Raw genomic sequence first — 25225 nt, forward strand, 5'->3', positions numbered from 1 at the left:
CACAGACTCTTAATATTATTTTTTCAAGTAGTATATAAACATGTGAATACAGCATTTACTACAAAAATCTTAAGAACAAAAGACAAAAAGCATAGAAAAGTTTGTTATTGGTTCATCATATTTGTCTCAGTGCCTCTTACAGTTCACATTAGACAGGACACTTGGGTATAGAGTAGCTATGCCTGTTGAATAGATGTATTATGATATATCTCTAGGCATTTGTGTGAGTCAAGATTCATATTTACAGCAAAATTGGGAAATTCTTACTACGCTTGTTGACACCAGATCAAACATAAAAATACGATAAAACACAGAAATAACAATAAATTAAAATGATGTATAAATAAAGGTTAACTTAATAATAGAAATACAGACACACATCTGTATAAATATGCTTGAATTGGATTGAAATGTGACTCCTGATTTGAGCCCTGAGTTACACATCTACCAAACCTGGACACTAGATGGTGCTATAAGACAACATTAGATATTCCCATTGAAGAGACCCCATTGTTTTTTAACCTGAAGACAAAAAATCAGTCCAACCGAAAAAACAAAACAATATAATCAAATTCTGGCTGAACAAACAACAGAATAAACTCAGGCAGCCAGATCTCATAATACAAATCTGTCATTCCTCGGTGTGATCATAATAATAATAACAAGGATTGATTTGCTTTGCTCTTGTACTTCAGAGTGATCTTCATTATGTTGGAAGTGAAAAGCTCAAGTGGGGGGGAAGAGGCAAACAAGTGGCATGATGGCTGATCTCCATCTGACCCATATCACGCAGGCTCTAATTACATCAAGCAGCATGGGGCCGGCTCACAGGAGAGACCTTCATGAAATCAAACTGGGATGATTACACAAATGTTGATTAGACTATTCACACTCTGAAGGAGCTGCAGTATGTGCAGTTTGGGTGTTCACTGGGAAAATGATTTGGAATATGGAGTATTTTGTCTGTTTGTTTGGCTTTGACTGAACCTCCCTGACTCTCTCTCTGTCTCTCTCTCTCCTTCCCTTGTCTCTGCCTCATTGATTTTTATTTTGGGAGGATGATGAAAGCACAGATTCGTCCACCACGTCCTGGCGTCTCAGAAATTGCAGCCAAACAGGTTCATTCATAGGTTTGTTTTAGTTGATTACTTTGTCCTTGCACGCTGAACATCTGATTAATCTAGAGGAAGACGTGAAATGACGGTTTGCCAAAGTTGCAGAATCTACACTGATTGGTCTTAAGGGCATGGAAGCTCTTTCATGACAAATTGTTTTAAGGGAGCAGAAACTCCATTTTGGAATAAACAAAATCAAACACAAGTAGCGTTTTCTGTCAACAATAATGTCAAATGACACAAGTAAGAACGTGTTTTTAACATGTGAAAGGGTCAGAACTGTTCCTTTTCTGTCAGTGACTTTCGTATGATGTTGTTTCTAAGTGGCTTCAAGTGTTGATTTAGGGAATTAATGTTTTACATTTTCACAGCTTTATTCCTCTGGTTCTGAGTCGTTGTTTAGCCCAGATGTTTATGTCCAGGGCAGAAACACCTGTTAAATGCATAATTATCATTTATAGACTTTGTGTTTTGCAAGGAATTAACAAACATACAAGAATTAGTGAGCTTTGTGAAGTTGGTATTGGTGGATTTATTTAACCTGAGGCAGAGTGAGGTTGATTGATCCCTCCTGATTCCAATGTTTGTGCTAAACGTGTAGCTGAACAGCGATAGCTACAAATGTAGGAGGTGATATGAGATATTTGTTCTTTATCAGCACAAAGAGACAGAAATGTGCAAATGTGATTGTGAGTCCAAAACGTTGTTGATTGCAGATTTATGGATTTACAGGTTTTAGCTTGGATTTGTTGTGAGCACATGTCAGAGATACTCGTCTGTACAAGCAGCATGAATTACAGGTTAAACACAAGGTGTATTGGTAATTTGCTCATTAAAACTACATATATTTTCCTTGTCTTTGTGGAAATGCACACATACACACACGCTAAGATTTTTGCATGAGAGCAAAGCACCTTTTTGTTTTTCATACCCCCACCCTACACACACACACACACATACACACACATTTCAACTTGTGTAAGTGTCAGAGGATCTGAGCCATTAATTAGAAGAGGAGCCTCCAGCAAGAGCCTTTTGTTTCCCAGAGCCAAGGGTGAGGATAAGAAAGCACAGAAAGACACTGAGACACATTTGTTTCTTAAATTTAATCAAGAGTTTCTTTCTATGTAAGAGTTGCAGGAGCAGAGAAATAATTAGGATAAGACAGCCAGAGGAGGGAGGAGAGGTACAAGGAGCTGGAATGATGTAGAAGGAATTAGAGAACAGGGAGAATCACGTTACACAAGAGGCGCTTTAATCTGTTGAAGTTGCTTTTCAGGTCCTAAACAGTTTTCTTGTCATTGGCTTCACTAGTGATTCTGCTGGTCACTAACTTATTATTTATGATATTTCAGACCCAGGCACCATAGTGTCTTCACAGCCAAACTCATCTGCCTGATTCCTGCTCCCAACTGTTTGCCTGTCTGACTAAGATTCTCTCTTTGTACTGTTGTCTGTCTGGCCCCCGTCTGCTTGTCTTTTTGTGTTGTTGTCGGCAGGATTTCTCCAAATCTATACTAAACACATTTCCATGAAACTTGTTTTTCTCACTCACTGTGAGGGGGTTTCACATTTTCACCAATTTTCCAGGGAATATTTGATCAAATCAGGTGTTTTTTGAAGGACTGATATCTATAACGTTGCATGAGCAGTTTGGTTTGATTGGATTTGAGGGGACTTTTGGGCAGAGGAATGTGTTCTCTTCTGAGTTCTAGTTTTCTCTTTCTCTCACTGTCGTGTGTCTGGGTATGATTTCTCAACATGTGTGATTTCTTTAGGTTTAGGAGTTCTCTATTTTATTGTTTGTGTGTAAATGTCACAGTGCCTGTATGAAATATTACTTTGTGTGTTGACTTAATCAGGTTGCTACTTCTTTGTTCTTCTCCACTTTGTTTTTACATACTTATAATGAATGACGAAAATTCCCAGAGCTGTTTGCTATGAAAAAGTTATTACTTGCGAGGCAAACAGACTAAATTCAGCTCACAGTCTTCTGCTCGCTGTGCACAACTCAGTTCAGTTTCACAGTGTTTTGTGATGACTGATCTCTCTCTTAATAAAAGTACTTGACAGACTGACAAGATCCCACAAGTGTAGAAAACAAATGATGCACATATCAAAAGATACAGGGTTTACAAAAATAACATTATACACTGACAAATGTAATAACTGCTTCAGATAAACAGCCACAAATGTGATGGATGTGATGTTTTATTGTAAAAAGGGCTCAAAGATTTTAACATTAATGATGGGGTACTTGGGGCAGCTGTGGCTCAGGAGATAGAGCGGGTCGTCCACTAACCAGAGGGTCGGTGGAGTGTAGTCTGTATGAGTGTGTGTGTGTGAATGGGTGAATTATGCTGTCAAAGTGCTTGAGCTGTATATATTCACCATCACTGAATTCTATTCCACCAGCAAAGTGTCAATAAATAAACCAGCTCCTTTAAAAATGTGGCACTACCATTACATAAATCCTTCCTCCAGACACCAAGTGAACCCAAGTGAAACTTCCTCTGTCATGAGATGCATGTTCAAGATGGAGAGATGTGCGTAATATCTCAGAGTGTGTGTGTTGCAGTTCTGTATAAATCTGTATATCCCTGCAGTGTCCTTTGCAATCCCTCTGAGTTTATTGGAGCTGCTGGCTGGAGAAGCAATATGCTGCCTCTAACTGTCACTGACATTATTTCAGAAGGCGCATACATGCCATTCCTGATAATTATTATCACCCTTACAGTGGGTGGTTACAACAGAGACCTTTTCATTTTTCATTCTGCCTCCTCTGCTGGTTACACGTCGGGGTCCTGTGAGATGGAGCTCGGAATAAATGTTTCTCTTTTGTCAGGAGTCATGATCGTCTTGGGGTTTTTTCTTTACCGTGTTATTTCTCCGGTGAGAGCAGTCGCTGGGACTTGAACAAAGAGGTTTAAATCCAGCATCAGCTGATCACGATTGACTCACTCACTGCAAATGATAATATATGTAAATATTGTGTCATGCAGACAAATGTACTCATATTAAATAAATGATTAAATATTCATAAAAATGAGGCCATCATGAAGCAACAGCCTATTTGACCATTTAAACATATAAAAGAGACAATGAGACCAATATTGTGTTGGATTTATTTTGATCTAGTGGTGAAGCTGCATTTTGCAACCAACTTTCTAAAATGTATTGGCTGCACTTTCGGGAGCTATCATGTTGTCCAGTATGCTCAATCAAGTTTCCCCTCGTGAGTTTAAGAAGAACAACATATAGTATTCAATGTGTGTGTGTGTGTGTGTGTGTGTGTGTGTGTGTGTGTGTGTGTGTGTGTGTGTGTGTGTAGCATTGATGTCAGATGATTGTTTAACTCTTCCGACATTCTCGTCATGTTCCTCCACACACACACTAGATGTCAGCACACATACATGTTTTCACATTCACATGTAACTCAACACTAGTCACACTGGCTGGAGTCCACACACACTGCATATAAAATATCGGAAACTCCCTTGCTTCCCCAGTCACCTATTACTGTCTCTCTCTCTCTCACACACGCACACTTACAAGACGATGAGGCTGCTAGCACTCCATGCATCTGCCTCCTGTCTCACTGCATAATGCATCTGCAGGTGAGGAGGGAAAACACTCTCACTCACGCATGCTTACTTACACACAGTTAAGACCCACACAGAAGCGTTTAGCTGTGATACATAATGTATCAGGCCAGGTTAGAGAGAGAGAGTGTGTGTGTATGTGTGTGTGTGTGTGTGTGTGTGTGTGTGCTTGGCATCCACTGATTAAACCCATCAAGCACAATAAAAGCTGTTTGAATTCAAGTGAGTGGCTGAGTTTGTGTTTAATCTCACTTAAACTCTGCTGGTGTTGTGTGTGGAAGAAGCAGGGTCAGAGTTTATTAACTTCATTTATTTCACATAAACAGAAATAAAACAGAACCAGGGAATCTTTTTACATGACGTAACTTCCTCTACCTCTTGGAGGGGTCTCTTTTTTTCTGTTTCACCCCCACAATGTCGATGGTGGCCTTTAAACATGAGATATTAAGCTTCGCTCCATTTAAACAGAACCTAATTACCCCGCTTTGTAGTAATGACTCAAAAACAATTGATCAATTATATTTTGAGAAGAAGCTGTGATTGCAGTTTGTGCCTGGATCACGCACCTCCAGAGGAAACACAGAGCAGGGACACAGAGGAACAGATGCCAATGGGCGCCATATGCTTCCTTGACACTCATCTTGTTTTTAAGGAGCGTGGACACTCCACCAAATTTACCCACAAGGCTTTTAAATCTGATTACCTGATGATGTCATTACCTTAGCTATGGGCTCAGTGAAGGCAAATTTCTATTAGAAAATCTGTGTTTGAGTTTGTGGGATCATGGGTGTTTTGAGAAGCAGGGAGGGTCTAATTCATTGACCGTATAAAGATGATAAACACAAACATGACGGCTCTACAAAAGTGAAGCCAAAGTGTTTTGATTGCCATCTACTGGGCAGCTGTAGTATAGGTCATTCACCGTGCATCCTCCATGTTAGTGGATGGAACAATAATCAAACTAAATCATACACACTAGACTCTTATTGTCATTTTATCCCCTAATAACAAAAGATGATCTAATTGTCTCTTTTTTTAGAAGTTGTTGTTATTTATGCATAATAAATCATTTGGTGAAGATGTGCCATCTTCAACTGACAATAGCCTAATGTTAGACACTAGTGAAATGCATTATGGTAAAGGTAGGATCCAGCTTTGCACCAAATCAGGCACTAATCGTCTGAATATCTCTGCACCATGAAGATGAATATCAAATAATGTAGATTTCAATAAAATTATACAATGTAAAATGACATGAGGCTGTTTGTCACCAGCTGCTTGCATCCCTGCTTTTAACCAAAACAGAAATCCCATTTAAACATTATACACTGTAGGAAAAATAATGTATAACACGTATGCTCTAAAACCTATATAATGCACATGAACCTGAAAAATGTGTCATTTCCTCACACCTTGATCAAAACAATTACAGCACATGAAGAAAAAGTTCTATAAATATAAGAATGGTGGGAGTGCAGTGGGCAGAGCGGCCAAAACATATGTTTTGATTTATTAACAGCACACAGTAATTTATGCAACCCGCCCACATTCATATCACATTCTGCAACATACTGTCTGCAGAACTTGGGCGTCGCGAGGGACGATGCGTGAGAGAGGAATCTGGGTGATTCTGGGCGATGCCCAGATGCCGCCTTCAGGTTTAGAGGATGCAAACTCTGTGGCACACTATTGTGCACCAACCATCTGAATTTCTTTCTTTTCTTTCCTTTTTTTTAATTTCTCAGGGAATTATTCAAATGAGATCCAACTTTAGCCCTGTCTCCGTGGCAGGTTGCTAAGCTACAGGCTGTGTCAGGAAGTGACAAGCGAACATAATTACGACCCTGGTTGACAGACAGCGACTACAGTGTTCATTAGACTTACTCAAGCATTAAGACATCAAGTCTTTTAAAAGGACAAAAAAAAAAAGGAACTCACACGACCCGACTAATTACCGCATAATCATTTGGTGAATAAGTATTTAAACAATTAAGGAGTGAAGGAATTGTTTCTCTCTTCCCCAGAGTCTGGATGGAGTGACAAGACCGATGAGTACTCCACATTCTCTGAGTTTTAACATTCTTTCATTATTTCAGATTTTATATTTGAACTAGTACACAAATAAAGTTAATGAATAAATAAATTGCTCCTTCATGACATTAATTTTCTCAGGTGCATCTTGCTCTGAATTCTGGGCCCTGATGTTTTCCTCCAACGTTGCTAATGAGCGGCACTCGTGTGTGTTTTTTGTACACAGTATCAGGACCTGCTCTCTCTCTCATTCTGTCTGCTGCCGCTGCATCAGATGTTGATTGACAGTGATATTAGCACCTTTTCCTCACCGCCTCTCGTCGCCCCTCAATCAATCCATCCATCTCCTCCCTTGGCCTCAAGGGACGCTGGGAAAATAAAGCTATTTATAGCGACCTGAGGCGTGCATGTGCGTGCGGCTCTCCTCCGCTTGTGCAGAAGGAAAAAGCACCCCGGTGCATACAGCATGATGAATTCTTCACCTGAGTCTGTTCTCTGTATTTTAAACCTTACAAATGATGAAATTATCAGGGTGCTGCTGTTATTGGTCCATTTTAAATCATGCAAGTTTTTGACAAAAACAAGGACGGATTAAACCTCATACATAAATATGTCCCTTGATCCCAAAAATTGGCCTGTCTGCAGTCTATCTTGCAGATACTTCAACTATTCATTATCCTATTGTGCAGGATGTTGGAGCCAATCCCAGCTGAAATTGGATGAAAGGCGGGGTACTTCCTGGGCAGGTCAAAAGTCCATCACAGGGCCAGCGTACAACCACTACACACCTACACCTACAAGCAACCTGATATCTTTGGCGTGTGGGAGAAACACAGAGAAACCCCACACAAACATGGGTAGAACATAGTGTGGCCGGGATTCAAACCAGAATCGAATTCTTCTTGCACCACCGCCTACGAAGCAGATACTTTTCTAATGTGAACGTGGGCAGCAAAGAGGTCATGAGGTCATTCCAGCTGCCACAGGTCAACCTGGTGGCCACAATATGTCAATTTATATATTCTGTGTTCATCCAGTTGTTGATGTTGAAGAAGAGTTAAACTATTCACACTTTTCTGAAGTTAAACACTCGTCTCTGTGACTGGAGGCACAGACCACAGGCAGGATTATGAAACAGATTTTATAACCTGTGGTTTAAACCTTTCACAGTTTCCACAGTGCTTCACTTCTTACCAGAAGGAACATTGCCATGGTTACTTATACGCTTCACACATCACTGGCTCCAGGGGAGAAGAATAAATCAAAACCTGTCAACAACTGACCAATCAGATCACTACATATAATTCCTACAAACAAGGACAAAATAGACATGTATTGATGAGCCGAAAGATATTTTCATAGATAAGTGGAATCATTTTGGTGACTTTTGATTTGTCCACTCTGGTTTAAAACAGAACTGTGGAGCAGATCACAGTAAATAAATACATAATAAATATTATAGCTTAATTTTGATTCCTGACAAAATTCCAAGCAGCGTTGATGCTTTCATTCTCTTCTGTCACTGTAGATCAGAACAACATTAGTAGAAATATAGAACTAAACCCTGTGAGGTCTTTTATTTAAAAAAACACACGATTCAATATTTCCATTGATTAGGAAAAAACATTTCAGTCAGATTGATCTTTCCTCTCCTCTCTGCTTTGGCAGCAGAAACAGTCTGACACAAATTCAACTGCATCGCACTCACATGTAAGAAACTTTTCCTGTCATTATTCATAGTTGATCCTTTGCCCTAGTGTGGTTTATTTCTGTGTTTCTTCTCTTTTCTAGTCATGTGATCACACTGTTCACATTTCACTTTGTTAAACATCACTTGTCTGTTAATATAACTTTGTTTAGCTGCAGGTATTCTCATGTATTAGGAATTAAGCAGTTTATTCATGGTTCTGCTTCTAACGAATGACTTTGCTTGTTCCACATGAACAGGCTAGGAACTGGACTGAATAACTATGACAACTGACAGCTAGTTTCTTAATGCAGGTAATTTAGGTCAGATAATGTTCAGCTCAGTGAAACCATATAATAAAAAAATGATTAGAACTTGTAAAAAAAGTTCTCATTTCTTAACCCAGCTCCAGTGAGGACAAAGAGGTGAAGAGTGAAGAGATTCAAGTAAAACCAAAATTAAACAGGAGAAATAAAACAACAACAACAAAGTGAAACCCATTCAAAGTTATTTGTGATGCATGAATTGCTGTAAGGATGTTGCATGGTGCAGAAAAAGAAACCAAACAAACCAGCGACAGCCTCCGCTTTAAGTAGAGGAGCATGTGATGAGTCCAGGTGCCGTTCATTTCCCTGATGATCTCACCTCACGCTGCCATTTAGACTCCTGGGGGAAATGTTTTAGTGGAAAGACTTTCCATCATCACATCTGTCTGAGATATGAGGGAGAAAACTAGACTATGCAAACACTGTTTGCTACTTGCTGCTAAAAGCAAAGTTTTGTTTGATTATGCTCTGTTTTCTTGAGATTTTAATTCGATACTTTTTATTGTAAATAAGGATTAAAAAACACATGCTGGTAAGCAGGGGCATTGCAACAGTGAATTATAATCATACAATTTTATTTCTATAGCACTTATATAAACTAGGTTACAAAGTGTTTTACAAAATACAAAATAAAAAAATAACATAAAAGAAAATATAAAAACAAAGAACATCCTTTAAAACCAGTTAAAAATCAGGGATTAAAAGGCTTTACTTCAAAAATACGGTTTAGGATTTTAAATAAAATGCTGGCAAATCTACTCTGTCCCATTTATGTCCTTCAAATGCATCTTTCCATTCCTGGAACACCCTGCCCGACCTATCCCAGGATTCTTTGCCAACCATCATTAATGTTAATGAAGTTCTACAGTTCTCCACAAGCAGAGCAATTCTTCCAGAGCGTTTTTTTTAAGAGAAAGATGTTTTTTCACAAATATCTGAAGATTGATAAATTACACTCCATGTATGTACTCCATCATTCATTAGATAGATACATTTTTAAAAAACAGTGATTTAATTTTCACTAAAATGGAATCCTTCCTTCACCGCTGTCAGATTTCATACATGGATGTACAAACTTCCTCTGAGCTCTAATCTCAGCCCCTGTCTGGCAGCCGAGCCACAATTACAGGCTTGATTTTTAGCGAGGCCAAGTGTGAAGCCAGCCGAGGGAATTTGACACATAATGAGGCAAATACTTCAGCCAATTTTGTCCACTGTCTAAGTTTATGCAGGTGAAAAAAAAATGTTTGGGCCGACACCTGACATGTTATCTAACATAAAAGAGGAGGTTGATGGTGATTGATCGGACAGCGGGACACTGCTTGCACGCTTGATTCCGTCACCGTCAGCCAGTTTTATTACAAACATAACACTGACATGAGCTGTGTCTCAATTCATGGGCTGCATCTTCCAGAGGATGCGTTCTGCCTGGCCCATGTAGATTGCCTCCTTTGTGGACTGCATAGATTGCGAAGGCCAAACCGAAATGAGACTGGTCTACAGAGGCTTTCCGTGCTAGTCATGTCCTTATTGCTGTTGCCTGGTGACAGAGCTGAAGTTGGACACTTGCCGATGCCATTACCTCTTTGAAACAGATGTTACAGCCGCGCAATGAATCCTGGGATGGGCTGGGAAGGATCCACCCTGTTTCTCGCATATGGACGGATGCATGGCATTTGCTGTCTAGTCACACCATTGTGACACAGTTGGTCTCAAATGCAGCCTCCGGAGGATGCAGCCCCTGAATTGAGACACAGTTAGAGTCCGACTTTAATTCACACATTTATTCTGAAATGTTAATGATGTGTTCATGTCCATGCTAACAATCTGGGGGAAAAAAGCGAGCGTGGAGAAGTGGACAGCGACTGTGATAGTTGCTTTTCCAACAAGTGGACAAAAAAATGAGCCTCACACCATGAAAATGCAAAGTGTTTGATTTAGTCTCAGTTTGATCTTTTATATATCTTTTAATTTGCATTACTTGGAAACTCAGACTAGACAGTGATGCATCCATTTTTTCTTTTTGTGTAGGTAAACTGTGAAACCTTAAGAGTCACAAAGCTATAGAGAAAAATTAAATCTATGACAACCACTCTTGCTTTATGTTTCAAATAGGATCATTCATTCATATCAGTTTTACAAGTGGTTTTTATAGTAAAAAAAACACACACACAATCGGATTTGTCAGTTTTTGTGTATTTTTGGGTCCAGTATGTTGTTATGCTTAATCAATGGGAATAAGTAATTGGATTAAAACCCTTGCAATAAATATCCATTTCTAATGTTGACAGATTGTAGGATTCATTGTGCATTTCTCAGAATACCTTTCGAAAAGGCCAGAGGCATAGCAGTATTAGTGGCAGTGTACAGTGATGATGGTAAGTAATTCAAACCAAGACTGCATTGTTTCATTTCTTTGTTGACATCCTCCATGTTGTTCCTCAGATAACACGCATTTGTAGAAAGTGCTGTGTAACAAAGTGATGGCGACAGCTCTTCGGTATCTGTTATTGAGCCAGAAACACATGCAGAAAGTGAGGGGGGGGAATACTAATTAAAGGCCTAATCATACATGAGGCAGGAAGATCGGAATGAAGTTGCCATGTAAACAGCAGCTCACATGCACACACATGATGGTGTTTCACTGAGTTTACGTGAACGTCTTCATTAAATGGGGATATGGAAGAAGTTTCCACAGGGAAGTTTATCTGCAAGTTAAAAGGTTGGTGAAGTAATTGGCGACATGGTGATAGTTGTGGTCAAGAGTATGTTCTCTTAAAGGTTCTCTTACCAAGAGTAAGACAGAAAGCTTGATGCGAGACTCACGTCTGCGTTTAAAACTGAAATGTTTCGAGGTCTAACAATCTCTTAATAAGTAGCCTATGATCTCTTGAAGCAACAGGAAGACGATCAGCTCTATCACTGGTGAGTGACACACTGAGACCAAATCTCTGACAAAAACAAGTTATATTGTGACTTTTGAAAATCAAGAGATCTCAGCAGCTGCCAAACAACTGATGAAGGAAACAGCAGATTCTACAAAGCTGCAGTGTTTCTGAGAGATGGGGCTCTGACAGTTACTAATTGCCTCTTTAAACAGGCGACAATTAATTTCTGACATGAAAACTGAGAAACAAATATTTTCCTCTTTTATATTTCAGGAAACAGTTGCCACCTCAGGAGGGAGATGGTGGATTCAGATAAAGAGAAAGACTTGCCAGTGACCTTTGACATAACCAAATATTTTGTGTTCATGTATTTTGTACATTTATCTTGTCTGAGGGAGAAATTAAGATCCATCAGTCCAAATAAGAGAGAGAATGGAGAGAGCAGAGGAGAGAAAAGACAAACAGTAAAATAAAGGAAGATAAAATTAAAGAAAAAAAACAGTGGTGCAAAATGTCCAGCAATTGTTGTGTTTAATATGAATAATATTTTAAAAATCCATAGTTTGATACAGAAATAGTCATCTATTATATATATATTATCAGACAATCAGTACTTCAGCCATGCTTTCTCTGATTAATCACCATTTCAAAAAGTACAAGACAAATTGTTTGTTTCTCATACTTGTGCAAAGTAAATACACTAAAAAGCAATAGAAACACTGACACAAAATAGATAAACGATCAACTCCTTGAAACAATTTCTGAAGAAGGCATCGCACAATTCCGAGAAAAATTTGTGAAAGTTTTAAGGCAATTTTGTACAGGTCATTTTCATACATAGTTTTACATTTCAAAACACTCAGTTTTTAACAAAAGGAACTGGTGCATCCTTTGTAAAACTGCCCATGCAAACATAGTGCACGTTGTTAAGAAGATATGACGAGCATACAATATGTTATTTGGATAGCTTTAGTAAACAAAGATCTGATGTGTAACAACTCACATGGTCTATTAAAACTCTCTTATAAAGCATGTGTACACACACACACACAAGCATATGCGTCCAAATTATACTTGTATCAAACAAAACAGCCACACACATACACACACTCTCTGCTTCATGGGCCTAGCAAGCTTAGTGAACTGTTGCACTCTGAATAAAAATAAAATGTGTTAAAAAAAGTTTTGTATAATTGTCGACACTGAGAAGACCACCATACACATACACTTATTACTACAGTAGTAATTTGTGTCTGTGTGTGTGTATATGGCTGCAAAGTTAGGCCGAAATAATCTAAATTTGATACTCAACTGAATAAATGTCATATGACTGATGATTGACTGGTTGCCATTGGTAACTCTTGGTTTAACATTTTCATTGAAAATTCTGCCCTTTGAATTTCTCCAATCCAATTTCAGCAGCTTGATTCGACTCAACTTACACAAACAGAATTGAAGTATCTCAAATAAATGTATTTGAATATATCTGATTTGTGAACACTAGAAATAATAAAAACAAATAACCTATAAGAGATATGATGGTAATCAAAACCATATAAATGCAGATACTTTGGAAAATATCTCATTTCCAATCAGTGGGATCAAAATTTCAATCTTAAGTATTGCATAATGATTTTATAGTTAAGAATTCGGTTGTGATTGAAATTCAAGAAATTATGGCTTTTTTCTGCTCACATACTGTGTCCTCTCCTTGTCAACAAGCCTTATACAGGGATTTGGTGAACTGAGAATGTAATAAAAGTATTAACTAAGTGTTCACTGAGAAATAGGAGGTAGTTTGCCGTTCAAAAAGCACGGCAGGATTTTAAATTCAGGCTGTTTGTGAGTCCTGGGATTGAACCTGTGTGGCCAATTATCATGTCAATAAGAAAAAAAGCTTTGATGGTCTGATGTGATCATAAACTTTACGCTTACTTTAGATTTTGCTACGTCTGACATTACTATATCAGTTTGCCGACCAATGGCTGGAGCTACAAAATTAGTAAGAAGTTAACAAAGAAGATGGAGATGAAAAGCAGATTTAAGATTTACATAATGTTTCTCCGTGTACAATGGAAAAAAAGCGAAAGTCCATCTGTTGTAATGTGTGATTAATAAACCTTGAGGATAATTATTCCACAGGTGCATCTATGACTGTAGGACACAACATAGATGCATGTGACACCTTAAAACAAATCTGACTATGCAGATTATTGTTTTACACCAAAAAATCTGGGAAATCTCGTCTGCGGATAATGAAAATGGACAAAATTACACATGTTAAGACGTTGGTGCAGCTCATCTTTTATAAGACGTCAGAGTTAGTTAGTGGATGATGTGGTGGTCAAAAGCTTTACAGTAATACATACTAAATAAAATATAGCATTAAATTAAATAAAATGTGAACTGGAATAGTGCATTTTTGTATGTAGGTATGGTATATATATTTTATATATCATACTATCATAATTTCTGTTTTGAAATAACTCTGATTTAATAGCATGATATGAATGATAAAACAAAGTGAGTGTATGTAGAAGTTAAATGTAGTAAAATACTATTTTGCAATGCTACTCTCAGTTGCGGCAATGTCATTTACTTCTTAATGATTAAATGTTCCTTAAGACTTAAACATTCCATCTCAGGTTGTTTAAGGACAAATATTCCATTCATTCATACACAAATTCACATTATCATGATTACTCATCACTTCAGCACACTTACAGTATAACATCATTCTTCATTTGACGCCATAAAGAAAACGATCATTCGTTAAATTATAAACTTGTGGGACGTTGTCGGTGACATTACACAAATCATCCTTTTACATATGATTGGCACGTATAAATACACATCATAAAAACAAACATATAAAAAAGATATATCAAAGGTGCAATTAAAAAAATTCACACCCAAAAAATGTAACAAAAAGCAAACATAGGGAAAGTGTGTTTTTCTTTGCATTTTTGACCACTGGGCTCTTTTTGCTCAAACAGTTTCCTGTTTGAGAGCAGCTGCTGTCGTTTTTAACAAGGGGCAGGGACGTAGGTGTTAAGACGACGTGATGAGACGAAACCCTCAGGGCACGTGGGCATCCTATTGCCAAGGCAGTTTGAACGACAGTTACAGAAACAGAGACGGAGAAAGAGAGAGTTGCTGTGTTCCCATTAAAAAGTCAATAGGTGCTACATAAAATACTCAAATACTGAAAAACACAGATATTGCATTGTTTGATTTATTATCTTGGCTTTAGCAAACCAAATAATGATCATAATGCACATACTGGCTTTTGAGGATAAATGGACACCTCATACAGGGCTATTGCATCTCTGCAAAACTGGGATTGCTAAATATCCTTACCTGTAATTAATCAATCAAAAATGAATATGCTGTATGTATCATCTCCTCTCAAACTGTTGGATGGGAATACAGCAAGTAAAAGGGATAACATAAAAGAAAGGAAAGAAAGAGTAAGAGACAGACAGACAGGAAGAAGATAAGTAACATGGGGACAGACAGACAGGCCTGAGAGCAGTGCAGACAGACAGGGTGAGGTGACACTCACCCTCCCCACAGACGTATCGACAGTTGGACAGATGGGTAGACAGAGAGGTAGTGCAGGGCCACTAAATGCATGCACTTGACTGAGGCTACACCCATGCAAAAGGTTAATACAAACACTAGAATACAGTACAGTACAGCACGGTACGGTACGGTACAGAAGAGCTACCAGGACCTGCACTGCTGCTACCTGACACACACGCCAGGAGAGAGAGAGATATAGAGAGAGAAACAGAAAGAAAGAGAGAGAGAGAGTATGAGAGAGAATAACAAGCTTTGTATTGAAACTATGTGAATATAAAAGTATCAACAGTAAAAATCCTTGTCTGCGTTTTCTGTAAACAGTGAGTTATCTGAGAGAGAGGCAGGGAGAGGGAGAGAGGGAGAGAGAGAGAGAGAGAGATAGATAGATAGATAGAGAGAGAGAGAGAGAGAGAGAGAGAGAGAGAGAGAGAGAGAGATAAAGATGTCCAGTTATTTACAGGATTCCTTTGTTTTGTCTGGAGACATTCTCTCTACAGTGTTTCTAAAGATTGTGCCTTCATTGCTCGTCTTCCTCGCTTCCTCACTTCACCAGGTGGATCCAGAGGAAATGAATTCCTTCCTTGAATCCAAACTTTACAAACTCCCAAGGCCTGACCAAGTTTTTCAGTCAAAAAAATAAATCCAGACTGTAACAGGAATGCTTGACAGTAGTGGAAGTAAACAGACTCTCATTGGCTTTTCCTGTACTCAAAAGCTTCGCTCTCTTGGCCCGACATAACGCTTCCCAAATACATGAAAGATCACCGTGACCCATGATGTCAAGGCATGAAGAGCGGCTTTAAGGAAATGGAAGAATTTTAAGCGTTAAGTCATTTAAGCAAAACCCCTGGCTCCAATCAAAACCCTTCTCCGCATCGCACCTCAAATCTGGGTTTGGAGTGGTTGGCCTGGCGGTGTGTAGGGTGGTGGTGCCGGTGAGGGCTTGATCCCACGGGTCCTCATGTAGGAGAGGAACTGGTCGGGGATCTCGGCCAAGACGTCTTTAGCGAGCCGGGCCATGCTCAGGATGTGGTTCCCCGTCCGGTCGATGTAGTCCCTGAACGGGACAAACTGATGAGGGAGGAGAAGGAAGAAACATGAAGGGAGGGCATGGATGGGGAGACGGGGATGAGGAAAAGGACCCAGTGTTTAAAGTTATAGCTATAAAATTTGAGGGGTTACCCTGCTGACATCATCCTTGTAAACTAAAAGATTAAAAGGTGTAACAAGAACAACTAAAGGTGGTGGTGCAGGGGGAATGGTCAATTGAGAGGAAAAGCAATAACTGGAGATACAGTTAGTTTTATAAAGAAAGTCAATCAAGTCACAGAGAGGAAGATTGCAGAAAAAACAGTAGGTGGAAGAGGAAAATGAGGAGGATTGAGAAAAAAGAGCACAGAACTGGGAGTTATATGTATGAGCATAAAATAGAAAAAGCAGAGAAGAAATTCAAACGATATCACATAATCAGTCCCCTTAGTTTCAAGTATAAGTGGAAGATGTGTTTATGCTCCAGAGGAGGCGGTGAACATTATAATAAACAACACTAGGAGCTGGTGACTGAGCAGCAGAAGTAGACACAAGGATTGTTGGATTTAATGTTTTAGTGAGGATATTAGGGATTAATATCTGCTCATGCTATTTAGGGTGAAATTGACCAGTTTCAGGCTTTGACACAGAGAGAGGAGACAGGCACAGAGCCAGCAGCTGCATAACAAGACCCAGTTAGCTCCAGCAACCGTGTGGGATCTAGGGGTTCCATTATCAGGCTAAAACTGGTGAACAAGTCTTACCCAACTGATTTGTTGGGAAGCTTTTTCTCTCATGATTTTAAGTCCAATGTTTAAGTTAATTTAAAGCTAATTACCAATAACAATGTAATCTTTTCAAAAATTCAAAGTCTAAACACCTCACAGCATGGAACTTATTAGAATGATTGTTATGTAAGGCAATGTAAAGCAGTGTCAGCGTCACTAAACGAGCATAATTGATGGTGTAATAATGCCACTTGGCAGCCCAGCGTGACGTCACCCATTGGTTTATTAACTGTGAACTTTTGAAGTTTGGCATTTTGTCAAGTGCCACTTTAGGTTTTTTTTAAGAGATAATTTGAGCTTTCAGTCACATGGTATCCAGACAAGTTGGGTTTTATTTATATCAGTTTTTTAATGTTTTGCTGAAGAACCCATGGACACATGTTGTTCTTGACTTCTTTAACTAACAGGTCACACTGTCGCATCTCATTATTTACATCTCAATACTGTGCTGCCTCCTTCAAAATCCTAATCCACCTGCTGTGATTTAATAAAGGCTCACACATTTCAAACCCTTTTTCAAGTCACTGGTTATACGCCCTTACATTGCAGAATTATATAGATCTGGAGATGTCTCCTTTTCATTTACTTAATGAGCTGTTGTCACCTACAGTGGCAGGATCATACAAGGGGCCAATTTATGCTGGAAAACCTTGCAGTGAAATATAAACCTCGCCAATGTCACTCTGGGTTATTAGCCTGCTGATAATGAGAGCCTGTGGGTAGAGCTGGTGTAATGTTCCACCACTGAATCTTAGTTTTACACCATCTCCAGGTCAGCATAGAGTGCCAGTGTATGTGTGTGTTCTTTAGCTTGTTGAAAAGCCAACTAACGAGTGTGGCTCCCTCGCCCACATGGGTTCAGGTAGCCAAATATGACAGTGGCGGTATAAAGGTCACAGAGGAGAAAACCTGACTTTGACGTGTCAAAGCTGAGCAAAGTTCACACTGAATTTTTGTTGGTTTTATTTTTTCTCGCTGTCTTGATGCAAGGGAATTAAATAAATACGCAAATACTATGGTGGGCCGATGCCAATTCACAAAACAAACAAAGGTGAACAAAGGGATGAATGTATGGTTGAGCACAAATAAAGAAGAGCAGTGACATTTACGAGTGACAGCTGATGACGTGCCTCACTGTAGGCTTTTTAAGATAAACATTAGGCTGTGTCAGAGCTGAGACAAAGTCAAAGACAGAATCGGAGAGTTGGCAGATTTCACAGCAAGAGGGGAGCAAGTCATTATGTGTGTATGTGTGTGTGTATGTGTGTGTGTGTGTCTGGTCCTTTGGTGAACCCTGGGGTCGAGGTGACCAAGTGGCTCTGCACAGACAGAGTTCAGCAGCCTACACAGGAGCTACTCATTTGATGGTCTTTTAACATTTTCCAGACATCAAATGATCATGTAAATGAGTTTTGATTCTTTTTCAAAATTGAGTTAACAAATGACCCTTAGATCAGGACAACTGGCAGCAGTGCTAAAACTAAGTCTGTGTTACCAGCCAGGCAAAGTGGGCAATTTCCCAGGGGCTCCTGAACTCTTGGTGGTGATTTAATTTTAATTTTGTTTGAGAATATTCACCACTAAAAAATCAACTGTCATTAGTTAAATGAGCTAGTATTGACACCTTTACAATTTCAGTTCTGTGTATCTAAATACCAAAAAGTAACTACACTAATATGTTTTGTTAACTACCACAAAGGCAAACATTGGGACAAGTATTTTTACAGTAGTGAGAAACTAAACATAACATAGAGAAAAAGAGAAAGAGAGGGTTAATATAGGCCCAGTAATAATAATATTTGCCTCGATTTAACCCAGTGATGTCAATTTTTTTTAAATTAAATCAGAAAAAGATGGTGGTCAAGAATCTCCCTTATCATGATTGATTTTGATTTCTATCAAAACAATAAGATTTAATATTAGAGAGCTGTAAAAACAAAAGCAGTCAGCGATAGTCTGAGAGAAAGAAAGAAAGACGTGTGTACCTGAACGATGTCTCTCTCAGCATACCGTCCTCTGGATGAAATTCTGACTTCATCACCGTCCAACTCAATCATGGCTTCAGAAAATAAAAGACATGTTAGGTTGACAGAAGGGAAAGAAATGCAAACCTTGTATGTGTGCATTATTGATTAAAAGATCAGACATAAACCAGCAAGATATCAATTAACCTCAAATGTAACCAGTCACTAGAGGATTCATAACAGAGTTGGGCTGATTGGGGTTTTCACAGTCATATCCTGTGTAGAAGCAGTTTTATTTCATGTGAATTGACTGAACCAATATATTCTGTTTGTCTATACAGGGACTTGAGAGCAACTGGTATTTGACAAGTGCAATTTACTGCAGAGCTGAGGCCTATAATTGGTTGAGAGATCTGCAAAAGAATTCTGCATACACTCTGGTACGATGTTTGACATAACATCAAACCAGATTTTAAATGTTTCATGTCTCAGGCTTAACCTTAACCAATAATAAAATCATTATTAACATATTCAAATGTTCTTGTAGACGTACCATCAAATTCTGCAGGTCCAACCCCCACAATGATGATTGACATCGGCAGACAGGCAGCCTGCAGGAGACAGAGGACGAGAAATAATTATGAGACATTTAAAAAATTTAAAAACAATTATTTTATTTTTGTACCTATGTGGGCCATTAATAGAGTTGAGCTGCAAATGAGCTACCTGCCATATATAGTCTACTCTTTGTCATCAATCGTGCTAAATGGGCCCCTCATAGATCATGTCATATTTAAGATTTGCCAGGATTTATATAACATACAGTATGTGTAAGCATATGTGTGAATCTTTGTGTGTCTTCTCTACAGCACCTCCCGGAGCGCTGCGTGTGTCAGAACATTGCAGTGAATAATATTAGAGACGAGAGAGAATCAACAACCCCTGCTTCACTCACTGACAGCTTACAAATGACATGTGTTATGTGTGTGTGTGTAAGTGACAAGAGTGTGTATTAGACAGCGAGGGCCGGCAGTGTAATGTGTGTATTTGAATAGTGTGTTGACCTCAGGCAGCAGAGCAATGGATGATCTAATCAACAGAGCTCAGTTAGTTTTCGCTCCCCTCCGTACAGGTCCTCTTCACGTATCTGCTGCCCTTTGCTCTCTTTTTATTCTCCCCTGTTTGCTCGTATCTGCCGACTCATTTTCTCCGCTCCTCCCAGCCTCCTCTCCTCCTCTGCTCTTTAAAGGCCTGAGATGGATCAGTGCTCTCACAAAAATGGCTGATGTTGCCTGGTCATTTTGTTTGCATTCTACACAGCACACCAGCTGCCGGAGCCCGCAGTGACTTGACAGTGATGGAGAGGATGAACGAAGGGCTAAGAACACGTTGTCAAAGTGAGAACGGCAAAGAAAACACGTAACAAAAAATAACCAAAGTAAAGGCCCCTCCAGCAAAAATAGACAATATAAAAAATGTATTTCTAATTTTAATTGACTCCCCATTATGATTATGTACACTTTGAGATTTTTTATATAAAAGGCCAAATAGATGTGCCTTTTCTTTATTGTCAATACATTTATAAACTTACAGTGATTTACCAGGCTAATAATGAACTAATACCACAGCCCTTCTCCATCTTTCATTCAAAAACAATTTTTTATCAGATGTAATTAGTCCTCTGGGCATCACAGTGCTTCTCATTTACAGATATTTGTTCATGGTTTTATATTTATGCAATCGCTTGACTTGACACTATGAAACACTACACACTGCTGCATAATTATGTCATTATTTTCAAATGTGTACCTATTTTTAATAAATATCCATATTCTTTCATATTTTTGCCCACTTTTCACACCATTCAAACAGAATGATAAGCAGATGCTCAAACATATGTTTATTCATCTGACTGATGTGAAAATCTGCAATAACACAAACAACAAAATACCATCCCCATCATCCACCCACCTGCCGCTCATGGTTGACAGTTGTCTATACATAAACAAGTGGTCTTTCAGATACAACTGTCATATATTACAGGTTCTAACTAAATAGAAGGACGTCTTTTTTCTATCATTACGTGTTGTTTTTCATATTTTTTGAGGCACAGCTATATTCTTTTGTTTGCGGAGCAGCAACTTGGTATGGTCTTCTCCTAAACGACAGATAAAACACTGCCGAAATAAAGAACGAATGCCTCTCCTTAACCAACAGTACATCTTTGCAGTCTCTCTCATTATTGAGGGATCATACAAATCTCTTTAGACCTGCATGACCAATGTGTGTGCAGGGACAGGAGCCGTGAGCATTAACCAAGCTGCAGGTTCAGGTGTTGACAGCAACAAGATGCGTCCTTACATTGACAATCGACTCCTTGGTCTGTGCCATGTCTGATATGACGCCATCAGTGATGATGAGGAGCACAAAGTACTGGGAGCCGTCTTTCACAGAAGCTGCATACCTGTGTACAAAAACAGAAACCTTTGTAGTTATTTCTGTGAAACCAGACAATGATGATTCATTACTTAAGCAAATTAAGCATCTATCTGTGAGGTTTTAATTTAAACAAAATGTATAACTAAATACATCATTAAAAATTTGATATACTATTGATATAATTTGAATAAATCACTCAGCTCCTACTTGAAGAAAGAAAAATCTTAATGTGTCAAGTGCTTCTACCTTCATGTCAGTTCTACAGATCCTCAGCTTAATGTGGCTTACATTTTCTGATGTTGAGTGTGACCTTTCAGTCCCATGTGAGTCATGAACCGACTTACTGATATTTACACACTGAGTTTATTTCATTGGTTCAGTTTCTGTTACGTCACCTTTCTGCACTGGGTTTAGGTTCTGGGTTAGATCTATGTGCATGTGCATTCATGAGAAAACGGATGACTTAACAGTCTACCAGTGTGGATGATGACATCACAGATGGAGAAAGATGGAGATATATGGCAACGTATAAAATGTAGAAGTGAGAGAGCGAGGAAGTACTGAAGTGAATAGTAACTAAGGTGCATGATGGAGTGAAGCAACACGCTGAAGAGAAAAGGGCTAATTTTTTTAAATACAGTATGAGGTGGAAGTTAGATGTAAAGATGTACACATGGGCCTGGTATTTACGTGCATACATTTTTAATTTGAAATGCCATATCACAAGAACACACATCATTTTGTTTGGTGAGTCTTAGAGGTATTTTTGGTGAAACTAGTTGTTTTCCCCTGCTTGTAAATTAAACTGAGCAAAGCTAATTGCATCTCGCCTCTAGCTCCACCCATTTACGTAAAGATATAACAGTGATGTAATATCAAGATTTTGATGTAATTGTAGGTCTAAGAAATCAGGGATAAGTTTGAGCAGGAAAGCAAAGAGATGAGGTCATGCAGAGGGTTTGATGAAAAACAACAGATGAGTGTGGGAAAGAGGAAAGGGGGGTTCAGGTGACAGTACAGGCTGTGTAAAAGATAATTTGCTGCCTCTGTGCTCATGCTGGTTTCACCATTTTCCTTCACTTTCCTCTTCATGTATAACTATGCAATTAAGATTTCTCTAATTTTGTTCTAAATGTGTGAAGTAACCAAACGAGAGATTTCACTTGAGCACATCTCTTTAATTACACGCTTGCATGAATAGTTTGTTAATTTCTTTCAGTTTTTTTATTTTTGAGAACTTTGGCTGGAGCCTGTGTCTGCCTGGCTTTCCTGCAGCATGAATTATGTTCCCTCTGAAACACTTCACACAAACAAACAGGCAATCAGCTGCCAGGTACTTTCTCTGTTTGTGTCCTGAGCTCTTCTCCCTCCCTCTTCCTCTCACTCTTGTTAGTTACCTGGCACTGAGCTTATTAGGAAAAACCTGAGAACACATGTTGAGTGTCAGTCGCAGAGTGAAATGTACTCTTTGTTCTTTCACGCTTCCTAAGCTCATTATATAAGCAGTAATAGCATGTATTCAAGTGTAAAACTGTGTGCATGTGGTAAAAAGAACATTTAATTATAAAAACAAGATAGTTGACAGGAAAGTTAAACACTTAATCAGGTGTGTTTGTGTGATACCTGGCCACGTGGTTGATGACAGGGGAGAAGTTGGTGGGGCCGTAGAGCTGAACTGACTTCAGACTCTGATAGTAGGCTTCCATCACACCTTCGATACCTGCACAGTATGGGTTCTGTGGATTTCCATTCTGCATTTAACACAAGAGGAGACTCACTTACGTTACTGATTTTAGATGCATTCAACAGGTCCAGGCACAGAGCAAGAGCCGATGGTAGAAACAAATTTAGGGATTATTTGTGTGTTTTGTCTTGAAGGTACGTAAAACAATGACCATAAATATACACTGAATTGCTGGTTTATGTAGGACAATTAACTTAAAGCCTCTCCTCGACCTGCGGGCATTTCAATTAAATCGTCCCCACAATGAATATCAGTCAACCCTCCAACATGTTGTCGTTTACCATAAACTGTATAAGAAGATGGATGACGAGTCTCCACTTTGCCCCAATATCCAGAAATGAATCCAGGCGGACTATTTTACGGAAGTGATTGGGGAAAGAACCCGCGGTAGTGAAGTCCAGCTGATACACCACACACCAGCTCAACCACTTTGACTTTTTAGTTTTGTCTGCTTCCCATCCACTAAAACGGATGAGGGAGGGTTTATGACCTATACAGCAGCCAGCCACTAGGGGAGCAGCCAACCCCTGCCTCTCATCCTTGTCTCACTCTCTCACCAAAGCAAACTCGTGGGAGACTCGACCATCAGGTGGTAGCTTGGCTCCGAAGCCCAGTGCAGGGAACATCTTGTCACTGTCGTAGTCCTGGATGATCTCCCCAACTGCCTTCAGAGCCATGGCATAGGCGTTCAGCTGGTAGGGACTCATGTAGTGGAGTGAGGTGGGCTGGGCTGGGTTACCTGTTTGTGACAAAGGGAACAGACACACAAACACAATCAGAGGATTTCCTGTAGACAGTATAATACACTAGGTGATTTGGCACATCAATCAGTGGTAAACCAAGATGAAACAACAGAATTAAAGCCCATTGTTATTAACCAGCTAAATTTACTGCTTTGGTTTGACTTCATCCAAGTGATCAGCTTTTATTATATCTGCAGTCAGAGTTGGCAGGCTGAGATGAAGTATATAAAATGCTGTTGTATTAAATGCAGCATTACATCCCTTCAGTAGTAGGGGGTGCTGCACCCCCAGTAGCACCAGTGCTTTCAGCATCTTTGTGTCAGCCAACAACTGAGCACCTTAGATTTTATAGTGAATTATATGAATTTTAATAGTAAGCTTCTGATATGTATCATGCGATTAATCTCATTTAGTTAAGTTTTTTTTTGTTTTAGGGGCATTAGCTCTGTAGTTAATTTACATTGTTTGCCCCTGGGCAAGACTTTATAAAAGCCAACACAGCATAATACAACAATTTATAGCACAGAACTGACCAAATTTACAAACATAAAACATCATACAAAATATACAAGACATAGGTTCTAATAGTCAATGGACACATTTGGGTTCATGAGCCATGGTTTAAGTGTTGTTTTTAAAAAAAATACTGAAGGTTTCTGTTTGAGAAATCAAATGTGGACTTTGAACATTTCATCATTAAGTTCTCTTCTATGAGTTTTACTCCTTGAATTTTTTCCGCAAAAAACATGTTTAATTTAAATTTACTTTATTTAACCAAGGACAGTAGAGGGAGACCTGGCCAATATAGCATCAAAAACATGTAGTTTGATGACCTTCGTGGACATTTAGGATTTGTTTGGGTTGGACAAATCAAAACAAATCAGCTGTATCACCAAACACCTTTGTTAAAATGGTTCTTAATAAGCCACAGCTTCATGGCTAAAACTAATATTAATCTAGTGGATCCCAACTAGTGCTTTAATATGACACCACAACATGCTAGGGTCCCCGGATTCCATCTCAGCATCACTGATGGGGCTAAATTGACTGCTAATGAACTCAACGTCGAATTAATATGACACATGGTCTTGATCTTCCTGTACATGCCTCTTCATTTCACTATTGAAGTTGTGTTTTAATAAATTGCAGGACACTACTAGCCTGAGTAGCCTCCATTCAGTTTTGAGGTTTTAATGAGAGCCAGACAAGATCGAGTAAAGCTCCACCTCAAACACATATTTTTCTTACACACACTGCCTGAAAGCTCTCATTTGATTTAATAGG

General features: G+C 39.0%; 1 protein-coding gene across 1 annotated transcript in view; it reads right to left on the reverse strand.

Moving 5' to 3' along the window:
- Window positions 1-12154: 12154 nt before the first annotated feature.
- Window positions 12155-25225, reverse strand: part of LOC109632722 (copine-8) — a 76333-nt gene continuing 63262 nt past the window's right edge. The window contains exons 15-20 of the mRNA XM_069519799.1: window positions 23756-23937; window positions 23078-23205; window positions 21377-21479; window positions 19569-19626; window positions 19037-19110; window positions 12155-16305 (exon numbers count right to left, since the gene is read on the reverse strand). Of these exons, the coding sequence (XP_069375900.1) occupies window positions 16117-16305; window positions 19037-19110; window positions 19569-19626; window positions 21377-21479; window positions 23078-23205; window positions 23756-23937 (734 nt within the window). The 3' untranslated portion in view covers window positions 12155-16116. The remainder of the gene's footprint in view (window positions 16306-19036; window positions 19111-19568; window positions 19627-21376; window positions 21480-23077; window positions 23206-23755; window positions 23938-25225) is intronic.

This window comes from Paralichthys olivaceus, chromosome 23 (genome assembly GCF_024713975.1).
Source record: "Paralichthys olivaceus isolate ysfri-2021 chromosome 23, ASM2471397v2, whole genome shotgun sequence".
NCBI classification, from domain to species: Eukaryota; Metazoa; Chordata; class Actinopteri; order Pleuronectiformes; family Paralichthyidae; genus Paralichthys; species Paralichthys olivaceus.